The sequence below is a fragment of the Neomonachus schauinslandi genome, chromosome 11 (assembly GCF_002201575.2).
Source record: "Neomonachus schauinslandi chromosome 11, ASM220157v2, whole genome shotgun sequence".
Taxonomy (NCBI): Eukaryota; Metazoa; Chordata; class Mammalia; order Carnivora; family Phocidae; genus Neomonachus; species Neomonachus schauinslandi.
This window is the reverse complement of record NC_058413.1, coordinates 67,719,394-67,731,933: the sequence shown is the minus strand read 5'-3', so window position 1 is coordinate 67,731,933 and position 12,540 is coordinate 67,719,394. Positions and strand designations below refer to the sequence as shown.

The window sequence follows — 12,540 nt, the reverse complement described above, 5'->3', positions numbered from 1 at the left end:
GGTTCCGCTAACGGAGCCGTGGCCTCCCGCGTTCACGTAGACCCATGACAAGCATAGTTGCCTGGTTAAGACCCGAGGTGGAAGATGCCAAGTACACCCGTAATGGAAACATGAGATTAATAGTGCTATTTAACATCAACCGACGAAGACACCAACTACAAACTTTTGGCAGATTTTCTTCTAGTGGCCTTAGAAAACATGGGCTTTTAAGAAACACTGCTTATCTTTTTGAGGGCTGACAAGGAGTCTGTTGAACCAGTTCCATACCAAGTACTTTGCTCTAGGGAAACAATGAGTGTGAAACAGCATAATGGAGGGGGAAAAGCATAGTTAATAAGCAACTGTAAAAAGTTTTGTTTACTTTATTTTCCCAGAAGATTCTTTGATTCACCAAACATGAATGTACATTTTCTAACAAACTCAAAATCTGGGACCAAAACGTCAACCTCTCTCTCTCTCTCTCTTTTTCTTTCTTTTTTCTGTCCTGTAAAGACCTTGAAAAGCAGTACCTTGAGCCCAGTATTTACTGAGGCGTTGCTGTGAGTGTGTCCCATGCATAACACACAACTGGATAATGAGTGCTGCGCTGACGTGTGTAGGGCTTTTACCAGAGACATTCCTCTCCGATTTGGTTTGAAATCCTCTTCCAGAAGCCTGCATCCGGGAGTCCACCTAGTTATTTCAATTCACCTCCATTAACCAAGAAAACCAGTGGAAGATTTCTTGACTATTTCACCATGTTGCCAATCAATACTGGAGTAGCAAAAAAAATATTTTCTGGAATACTGTTTTGTAATTCCCTCACTGGGGTATGTTGTGTAGCTGGAAATTCTCTTTATAATAATAATAATTCCTGAGCTCCAGCTTGGCTATCTCTTTCATGAAATGTGGCCACTCCTCCTTATGAATGCTGTTCCATTAGCATTGCCAGCTAAAATATTAAAATATGCATTTGGGCTTCTTCATTCCTTTCCTTTGAGAACCTGATGCACAAAGAGCTCCTCTGTTCAAGTCCCACCACTGGAAGAATGGTCTGTAGACCCACTGAAGACCGCGTCATGATCAAAGGGACTGTTGTTCAAAAAGTTAACACAATTTTAATACACTGGAAATTTTAAGCTGTGTCAAGTCGGCTTAGCAGAGATTTAGCGATGCCAGTGAGCAGTGATTTTAACTTTTCTTGGCTGCTTAAATAGGGCAGCTATGAACTATGACAAATGTAGATTTTTCAAAGCAATACAGAATACTAAAACAGAGGAACCTTAATGAATATAAACCACCACAGTCTTTCTTAGCCATTCCAAAAAGAGGCAAAGCAATTATTAGTATTTCCTTTTTAAAATAATTCTTAATATGATTTTGTGCACTTCATACTGTCACTTTTTAAATACTGCAGAAAAGAGATCTAAAGATATAATAGAAATACATGTGCTTTAATAGGCTCTTATAGGTAGAATTCATAGCTCAAGACCTGCATCCACTGTCATCTCTTTCTTCCTCCCATTACAGCTATCTTCAGGTGCCAAATGTTTTGTTTGTTTGTTTGTTTGTTTTGTTTTGGTTTTGGTTTCGTTTTTAATTTTTAAATAAGCATAGTAATAAAAGGAGGAGGTGTCCTATAAATTTAGAGTTTAGTGATCTAGCCTTATACTAAAGATAGCCTTATGAAAAAGATTTGCTGTGAAGTATATTTTTAGCAGAAAGAAAAATAAATGAAACCTTTTTCTTTAGCTCAGTATCCTTATTTTGGATTTTTTATTTTACATCTACTTTAAAAAAGGAATTGAGAAATGGAAATATATCCATTGGCATAATTTATCATTCCCCAGTTTTAAAAGTTATGATACATTATACTGCTTGACTTTCCTGATATCTGTTCATAAATTTTTAAATCAAATCTCCCAGTATAAAATATTAAAAGCACACATTAATTTAGTAAAACATAAATTTTCAAAAATCAACCCTCCCATGCCAGATTTGAAAATAACGTCATCAGAGCACCTTGAAACCCACATATTATGAGACTCATGAAACAGTGAATTTAGCTAAACTTTATGGTTTCATTGAAAGTGAATGTCTGCCTCTACTTGAAAAACAAATGTAAGTATTTTGAAGAATTAACACCCCTCAATCCTCTTGAAAAGGGTGGCATTCACCTGGGGATTACCATCTTGATTTCTTAAACATTGAAACCTTTCCAAATATACTCTATTATCTAAGTTTTTCATTTGTTTCTTAAACCCTTAGGTTGATTTCCATTTTATTCTGTATTGACCGATAGAAAAATATTTTTAAAAACTTTCTCTATGATCAAATTCCTCTTCTAAATTTTTAGTAACATATTTCATTAAAAAGTACACTACCTTATGAGAAAATTCATCAGAAATTAAAATTCAATGCAAATTGCCATCTGATAATTCTATATGAAATTATGATAAACTATAATAAGAAAAATAATTTATCCAATTAGAGGAGAACAAGATGTATTTTTCTCTGTGTTTCTGCACCCTTTGCCACTTCATTCAGTACATTGTATGATACATAATATTATTCATAATGCATTCTTGGGATCTTTTATTTTGGAATGATGCTAACTGTGTCTCTTTGCCAATTCTAATACCAGGTTCCAAGTAATAAATCTACAAGGAGAACTGAATATTCATTCTAGGGCTAGGATATGAACTTCACAATTCATTTGGGTACCTATTTTCATTGAATTTCCTTGAAAACAGTCTGTTCCTGGTGCCCAGTGATAATTCAGTTGGACCAGCATGACCAAAAGGAAGGGGAAAGTACAGTGAAATGCTGAGATTCAGAAAAGTGACCCTACAGGACAGTTTGGTCCCAGGATGAAAAAAAGAAGACCTGGTTTGATCAAGTTATATGGACCATCTTAGCAGTCCACTCACTCTTCTGTTTTGGGAGAGGAGTAGGGGCAGAGAAGACCCTATGTGGATTGGGAAGAAGCATCTCTCTGGGTGAGGGGTGGGGAACAGAGAGGGAGTATGCAAAGGAAAATCATATGAAATTTGACTGAAGCAAAGAAAAACAGTAAATCCCCAAATGTGCAAATCCTTGTTAGTAAAAGTCTTTCCCAAGCTTCTGCTGTTCCCAGCAAGTGATCAGGAAGACTAGGAACTATTTCTGACTGTGAATGAGTTGTTATAATGGCTCTGCTGCAGTTCTGTGACTTCCAAACCAGGAATTTAACACTTTTTAAGAAAACAAAAAACAAAAAACAAAAAACATTTCCTATGCTAGTCTCCCAGCAAAATGTACATGTTTTGGAGACTTCAAAACTATTATGTGAGTTCACATTTAGCCACAGCTTCTTAATAACCCTTGAGCTGGCAGAATCTCTATAGTTAACCATTTACAATTTTATACTGTGAAAAAGTACAGATCAGTGAAAAGCATAAAGATAAATTGAAATTCACTCTCAAGAGGGTCTGAGGCCTGGGAGATTCTCTACTGTCTGTTGAAGAATGAGGCATGTATAAAATAGTTGGCTGAATTTCACTGATCTTCCCAATGTGAACAAATATACTATGTATATTGTGTGTATTTCTAGAATTCAATGGCAGCTGCTGGTGGTGTTGTAATTAGAAATCTATATAGAATATAGATGTTTTAGAAAGATGGTGCCAATCCTAAAAGATTTGTGTGGGCTATAAGTGCTTGTACTTACTTTTTCTGCACTTTAACTGATTTGGTTTTAAAATTGTGTGCGCGTATCTGTTCTTTTTCTGTTGTTGCAGCTTGTACTATTAAAACAATAGAGAATGTTAAATTATTTTGATGTGAATTGCAAATGATTTTTTTCATAAAGTTTAACATTTTTATCAGCATTGTTTTGCTTTGTACTTGTATAAATGTATTTTCTTTTAACATTTAAAAGTACACTTGCCTGTTTCTCAGTTGTCTAAATCATGTTATAGTTGGTGTTTGTGAAGTCAGTTACTTTTTGAAAAATATTAAAAAAGAAACTATGGTGTGACTTTAAAATTCTTCCCCTTAAATGTTTAGAATGTTGTCTTAATAGTGTTCTCCAAGACCCAAAGAGCCATACTATTAAATCATCTTTAAATTCTGAATGATCTACACATTTGAATTATGGGATTTACATAGTAGCTTATGGACAATAGATTAAATTAAAAATGTAAACCAACCACAAAACAACCAGAGATGCTGTCCTCAAAGACATCTACAAACATCTTTTAAGACATAAATATTTTTTTTAAACAATGAAGCATGTAGGGATTATACCTTTTTTTTGTGTGTCTGGAAATACAAATACAAATTATAGTTCCACAGTTATCTGTGTTGACAGAGATTACATCATAAAAATAATATAGATTATGTGTGTTTGTATATCTGTGTATGTCTGGTTGTGTATAAAAACATACATCTATGTAGATATTTTACTTTTGAGTCCATCTATATATGTGTCTCTGTGTGTATGTTTGTTTGTGTGTGCATGTATGGGCATATCTTTATAATTTTACCAGAAAAAAAAATTACTTGTCAAATCACTTTCTACTTTGATGGATTCTTAAGCAAATTTATACTCCTTGAACACAGATTAACTAAAACCTAAAAGCATGATGTGTGGAAGAGAAAAACAATGTAGATTTTAAAACCTAGCTTCTCTCTGCTTCCCTACATTGTATTATTTATATACATATGTATACACATATATTCTTATACATATGGAAATTGATACAAAATATGTTTGATCTTAAAAAAGAAAGCCATTTTGTGTGCTTTGTCAGACTCTACTGCTTCAGTGTCTTCTATTCTGAAGTAATACAAATGGGCATATGTTTATATAAACTTAGGGCTGAGGTGAGAGATACCTGGACCACATTCAGCAAATCATTTTCTAAAGATCAAATGAGTCTTCTAAGACTCCATAGACTCACGGTAGGCCAGTCAAAACTAGCCAATGCAATAGAAATAGCAGTGAATTAAAAAATCCATCACCCTGACCCATATGACCTTAGAAAAATTACCTTGAGTTCTCTATAACTCAGTTCCCCTTTTTTTAAATGCAGAGATGAATTACAATAACCAGTGAGATTTGATTTCCAGCATTCCTGGTACATGACAAATGCTCAGTAGGTAATAGCTCTTATTCACGGTAACATGGAATTTATTATACAGTTAATATTCAGCCTAGATATGTTATGTCTAATATTATTTGTGGAACTATAACAAATTCTTGTCCAACTTAAAGCATGTATCACTGGGCTAGGGTAGGGAGGAAGCCTATTGAAGTTTGAATTCATGCAACCTCAGAATTGTCCATCTAGGATGACTTAGCAAAATGATCTTAAACATGACAGAAAGAATGATTTTCTTCTGTTATAATCTATGCTGAACACTGGCCAATTTTTTGGTTATACTATACATGAATGATCAGTTTTTAAAAATAAGTCTCAAGCATTTACTTTTTTATGGTAGTCAGCTAATAGGTAAATAGAATTATATTAATGAAATTATCTCCTTAAACACAGTATAGTATTTCCACTATTTTCTCAAAGTATTTTGAAATTCAGAATCACTTACTACATTTCACCCTGTTTATTATTTTTTAAGAAGTATTTTAGTAAATTCTATGAAGGAAACCTGTAGACTCAGCCTCTGTGGCTATTCTCAGAATCCTAAACAAAAAGTGTTATAGGAAAACAGCCACATGAATGAATATTTTAAATTAGCTTTTACTCCAGACCAAAGGCATTTATTTTTGCTGTGATATATGTGTCTTTTTTAGGTATATGACCCATATAAACATTTATATAAGCAGGCTAGTTATGTGGTATATATATCAGACACATTTGACTTATTTATATATTGCTTGTATTTTTTTTTTAAAGATTTTATTTATTTATTTGACAGAGAGAGACACAGCGAGAGAGGAAACACAAGCAATGGAAGTGGGAGAGGGAGCAGCAGACTCCCCACTGAGCAGGGAGCCAGATGCGGGGCTTGATCCCAGGACCCTGAGACCACGACCTGAGCTGAAAGCAGATGCTTAACGACTGTGCCACCCAGACACCCCAATATTGCTTGTATTTTTACTGGTTGACATAAAAGGAAGCTTTACCTAGCTATCATGTTTCTATAACAAGACAAATGTTAAATAATAAATTATATGAATGGTATGTCCATGAAAATTACATAATGTAGTAAATTGGCTTTTCTGAACTGCTAAATAGTAACAGGTGTTTCATAAAATAAAACATTTTAGAGTTTTAAAAGTTTGGAAAACATAGTAGCTCTAAGTTAAATGACTACCTTTGCTTCAGAACTTGGCACTCTTCTTTTCTTTTTTTTTAAGATTTTTATTTATCTATTTGACAGAGAGAGAGCAGAAGCAGAGGGAGTAGCAGGCAGAGGGAGATGCAGGCTCCCCGCTGGGTGGGGAACCCGACACGGGGCTCCATCCCAGGACCCTGGAATCAGGACCTGAGCCGAAGGCAGACACTTAACAGACTGAGCCACCCAGCTGCCCCCAGAACTTGCCACCCTTTAAATATGCTAATATACAATAACTTCAGAAGTCTGTTGTTTTTTATTATTATTATTTATGAGTAGTCTCCTCTGAGTAGAGCTTCATAGAATGAATTTTGAAAATGCTATGATATAAAATTTATAATTTGTACATACTTTTTTTCCTTCAGTCTTGAAAGATAATTGTTATTTCCATAATGACCTAAGGCTTTTAGAGAAGGAAAAAAAAAGGATTGATAGCATCACCTTCAGAGCCATTTTATTGAGCCATGGGAAGTCTTACTCAATTTTATTTTCCACTTTCCTCCTATTTTCTGATTTCTCAGTGCTCTACCAGCACATTAACTTTACTCTCAGGGGTCAAGCTGAGGATTTGCTTTTTCTTTTTCTTTCTTTTTTTGTTTTTGTTTTCATCAGATATGTTGGATGGTTCCTTCAATTCCAACAGCCTTGGATGAAGCAATATGTGACACTGTAGCATTAGGAGATGTTAAGTAGCCAGTGAACTGTATGCCAAGAGCAGTAGGAGATGATAAGACTGTAATTTTAGAAACTTTTCTAACTTACCTAAATATGCAAAGTTACATGGGTGTGTCTACAGCATATACCATAATAATGCATTTCTACTCCTACATACTCAAAATAATGATTTCAACCTTTTACCTCCCTGGGTATTGAGGTTCTCTCTGTCACATACTTTCTCTCTCTGAAGAGCTCAAATCACATCATTAACCCTAGTATATCCAACTCACCCCACACTCCAAGGAGGTATTAAAAACTCTAAATGTATACAGAGAGAAAAGTTCTTATCCTAGGACAGCAAGTACCCACCCTAATAATCTAGGAGAAATCAAGCAGCAAAATTAGGGGAATACCCTAGCTAGTTCTATCTGGTCAGTAAGAGAAAAGCCAGTAGAAATGCTTTGTTGCTCTTTGCATAATAACAAAGAGCCCCAAATTCAATTCTTAAGAAATAAGGAGCCAAGGGGTGCCTGGGTGGCTCAGTCGGTTAAGGGTCTGCCTTCAGCTGGGGTTGTGATCCCAGGGTCATGGGATAGAGCTCCATGTCAGGCTCCCAGCTCAGTGAGGAGCCTGCTTCTCCCTCTGTCTGCCACTCCCCCTGCTTGTGCTCTCTCTCTGTCAAATAAATGAATAAAAAGATCTTTAAAAAAAATAAATAAATAAAAATAAAAATAATAAAAAAAAGAAAGAAAGAAGGAGCTGAGATTCAGCCATTCCAAATGGACAAAGTGGGGGTGAGGGACACAAGAAAAATACAAGTAATGATGACTAGGCCAACAAACAGATAAAATATTAAAGGAAGCTAAGGCCTAAAGACAAAATAATGCGATTGTGTTACTGAGTGATGTTAACCAGCACCATCAGTTAACCCAACCCTCACATATGGAAAACACTGAGAGAGGCAAATGCTAAATAAACAAAGGTGGGTGTATATATATTAATGTCTGACGAGAAGTAATTCAAAATTAAATTAATTTAGAGGGCCAAAGGGATATTTTGAATTGATAAAACTACTCGGAAAGCAGAAGAGTCCTGAACCTATATGTGCTTAACAATATGGCTTCAAAACATATAAAACAAAGACTAATAGAAATATACATACACAAAAATTCCACAATCACAGTGAATCTTTTTAATATACTTAACTCACAAATACAGCAAGAAGACAAAAGAAAGAAAAAGAAAAGAAAAAAATAGAATTTAGAGGAATCAAGTAACATAAACACCATAATCAAATTTATTTAGAGCCTTGTTCTTGTTAACAGATAATAGACATTCTTTTCATCATCCATGAAACATTTATAAACATTAACCTTGAATTTGACCACAAAGGAAATCTTAACAAATCCCAAAAAACAAAAATCATATAGTCTACATTCACTGACTAAAAAAATGAATTTTGAAATTAAAAAAAGATATGCAAAAGAAATATGTTTATTTGGGATCTCTTTTCTAAGAACTTTTTTAGGATGAAGAAGAAAACTGAAATTACAACTTACTTCGAAATAAACATTAGTGAAAACCCTGCATATTAAAATCTGTATAACCACTAAAGAGTATGCCAAAGAAAATGTTTTACACTAAATGTGTACATTTAAAAATAGATTGAGAATAAATTAATTAAACATTCAACTGAAGGTGTTGAAAAAAAAGAAAATACAAATACTAATTAAATCAAAATTAATACAAGAATACAAATATCTGGGGCATCTGGGTGGCTCAGTTGGTTTAAAGTCCAACTCTTGGTTTTGGTTCAGGTCCTGATCTTGATGGGTCATGAGATGGAGCCCCGTGGCTGGCTCCATGCGCCGTGGGGAGTCTGCTTGAAGGATTCTCTCCTTCTACCACTCCCCTCAATCTGTCTCTCTCTTTCTCTCAATTAAATAAATAAATCTTTTAAAAAAATAATACAAATAACTCACAGAAAATTAAAAGTGATCATTAAAGCTTAAGTCTTCTAATTTGAAAAGACCAATACACTGTTGAACACATGTCAAATTTAATCAAGTAAAAGAGAGAAATCACAATTAATATTAGTAATAAGAAAGGAGTCATAGCTACATGTATAGAGAGCACATATAAGAAAATACTAGGTAAAACTTTTTATTAATAAATCTGAAAATATAGATGAATATTATTCTAGGAAAATACAAAATTATCCAATTGAAACAAGAACAAGTAGAAAATGCAGATAAACCAAAAATGATAAAATATCATGAGAGAAATTTTTAAAATACCTTACCTTAAAAAGCATATACCTAAATATTTTATAGGAGAATTTTATTATGGAATATAAATATAGAACATGGAAAAACATGGAACTATCTATAACTCATTTTATGAGGCTATTATAACTTTGGAACACAAATCAGACAAGGAGGGAAATAGTTATAGGCTATTCTCATAAACATAGATTTTAAAATCCCAAATAAACTATACATCGAGTTGTGAAATTTGACAAACTAGTAATACTTCATAACTAAACATAGTTTATCCTAAGATTTTAAGTGTTGTTCAATATTAGAAAATCTATTAACTTAGTTTACTACATTAACATATTAAGAGAAAAATATAATCTATATAATAAATAAGATAAAACACTTGATAAGTCAACACCAATTTCTGATTAAAATAAAACAAAGTAGCATGGGCACCTGGGTGGCTCAGTCGATTGTCTGCCTTCGGACAGCTTTTTGCCTGGGAGGGAGTCCCGCATCAGGCTCCCTGCTCAGCGGGGAGTCTGCTTCTCCCTCTCTCTCTGCCCCTCTCCCTGCTAGTGCTCTCTCTCTCTCTCTCTGAAAGAAATACATAGAATCTTAAAAGTAAAATAAAGTAAAAAAATTAGCAACTAAAAATAGAAGGAAAGTTTCTTAAGATGAAAAAAAATCTATTAGAAACCTATAGCAAACATGATATTGATAGAAAAAATATTAGAATTCCCATTAAATCAGGAATGAGAGAAGTAGGCCATATGTGCACAATTTCTAAAGTGACTATGATTAAAGTGTAACCATTAGTTCTATTGAGACAAATGGCTTTACTTGGGACAACTACTTACACCTGGACTGTTCTGGGCAAACCAAAACAAGCTCACTCTAACTCACTACTATTTCATATGATACTTGAAGGGCTAGATAATATCTAAGTGAAGAAAGAGAAAGTAGATTTTAATACTTATTTTTTTAAAGATTTTATTTATTTATTTAATTGACAGAGAGAGAGAGAGACAGCGAGAAAGGGAACACAAGCAGGGGGAGTGGGAGAGGGAGAAGCAGGCTTCCCGCAGAGCAGGGAGCCCGATGAGGGCATGATCCCACAACCCTGGGATCATGACCGGAGCCGAAGGCAGTCGCTTAACCAACTGAGCCACCCAGGCGCCCCAGATTTTAATACTTTAAAGAAAAATAAATCTACTATTAGCAGATTCATCAACCTATAAAAAAGGAATAAAATATTAAATGTAGTGTAATGAAAAAACAAAAAAGGAAAAAGTGATGAGTTTGTGACTTTGGGCAAGCAATTTCATGTCACAGATTGCTCATGAGCACTGTAAAATCTGCTAAACTAGTAGAGAAAATTAAAGACATAGACAAAGTAATTTTTTAATTGTGGTGGAAAAAAAAACAACAACAAGAAACTGTGCCTGACAAAGAGGAAGTAAAGGGGAAAGGTGGAGGTGAGATCCATATGTTCAAGATATGGATAATAATTGTTCTTTCCAAAGAACAAAATTTTAAAGGATCAGTAGAAGCTGACCAGATGCATACAGAAGAAAACATTTAGGCATAGGGACTAGCACATCCACTGACACAAGAAAGTGTATGGTATGTTAGGAGTGTTCACCATTAGTTTGATTTGACTAGAACTCCTTGGGAGAATTAAGTGAGAAAATGTACAGGAAGTGAAGTGCATGGTTTTTGGCACACAGAGTATGTTCCTTCAATGCTAGCTGCTGCAGCAGCAGTAGTCATATAGTGACTGCTATAGATTTAATAAAATACTACATAAAATATGAAACAATAATAATACACCGATGCAAAATTCGTATTGTTAATTTTATTCCTAAGCATTTATGTATCTTTCTCTAACAGGTAATGTATAAATAAATTCAACCAATCAGAATTCAGGATCCTATTCGTGCATAGTTCTCTCTCTCACACACCACAAGCTCACAACCATTTACTATAGCAAATATCAGAACTAAATGTGAGAAAGAAGTTGATATAAACATTTGCAACCAAATTAGATTAAATGAAAAAGTGAATTACTAAATCACCTCTGGCTAGTAACTAATAAAAGTAAATAATGCTCGACAAGAACAAAAAATGAGAGAGAATATAACAAAGACGTGGCATTTGAATCAGGATATTTAAAACTTGGGGTACTGGGTGGCTCAGTCCCTTAAGCGTCTGCCCTGGGCTCAGGTCTTGATCTTGGTCAGGGTCCTGGTTTCAAGTCCGGTGTAGGGCTCCCTGCTCAGCGGGGAGTCTGCTTCTCCTCCCCTGCCCCTCCCCCCACTCCTGCTCTCTCTCTCTCTCTCTCAAATAATTACTACAAAAGGATATTTAAAACTGGGGAGGGCAAAAATAGAAGGACTTTAGAAGAATACAAACTACACTGTGTATGACTTTGGAAAGAGCATCCTTCAGTTCTGGAGCTTCCTCTACTCAGATAACCCCCCTTCCCTAGACCTTCTTTTTTCTTCTGGGAGCTGAAACAGTTGTCTTAAATCAGTGTTTCTAAGATTTTCAAAGTTATGCAAGGGTCTTCATGCCTTTAAGACAGTAGATGCATACGTTTTAACTTCTTTCTCTTTTTTTTTTTTTTTTTTTTGCCGCAGTAACACGAGATCCACCCTCTCAAAAAAATTTTAGGTGTGTAATATGGTATTGTTAATTATAGGCACAATGTTGTACAGCAGACCTCTAGAACGTCTTCATTTTGCCTTACTAAAACTTTATACCCAATGAATAGCAACTCCTCACTTCTCCCAGTCCCTGCCCCTAGCAATCACTAATATACTTTTTGAGTTTGACTATTTGAGATACCTCATGTAAGTGGAATAATCTTGCAGCATTTGTCTTTTTGTGGCTAGATTGTCTCAATTAGCATAAGGTCCTCAAGGTTCACCCAGTATGTTATAAAAGGCAGCATTTCCTTCTTTTTTAGACAGAAGAATATTCCATTGTTTTTATATGTCACACATTCATCTGTTGATGGACATTTAGGTTGTTTACACATCCTGGCTACTGCAAATAACTAAAAAGAAATTAAATATTTAGATCCATGTTACCCAACACCCATCTAGACGCTTGCTTTCTCCTTCCTTCCTTCCTTTTAAGAGAAGTCTGCACCGGGGCGCTTGGGAGGCTCAGATGTTAAGTGTCTGCCTTCGGCTCGGGTCATGATCCCAGCGTCCTGGGATTGAGTCCCGCATAGGGCTCCCTGCTGGGCGGGGAGTCTGCCTCTCTCTCTCTCCCTCTGCCTCTCTCTCTCTCTCTCCTC

At 35.0% G+C, this 12,540-nt stretch overlaps 1 protein-coding gene across 1 annotated transcript in view; it reads left to right on the top strand.

Moving 5' to 3' along the window:
- GRM5 (glutamate metabotropic receptor 5) overlaps positions 1-7,011 on the top strand; it is a 576,450-nt gene extending 569,439 nt beyond the window's left edge. The window contains exon 11 of the mRNA XM_021679107.2: positions 6,931-7,011. Coding sequence (XP_021534782.1) covers positions 6,931-7,011 — 81 coding nt within the window. The remainder of the gene's footprint in view (positions 1-6,930) is intronic.
- Positions 7,012-12,540: the final 5,529 nt, after the last annotated feature.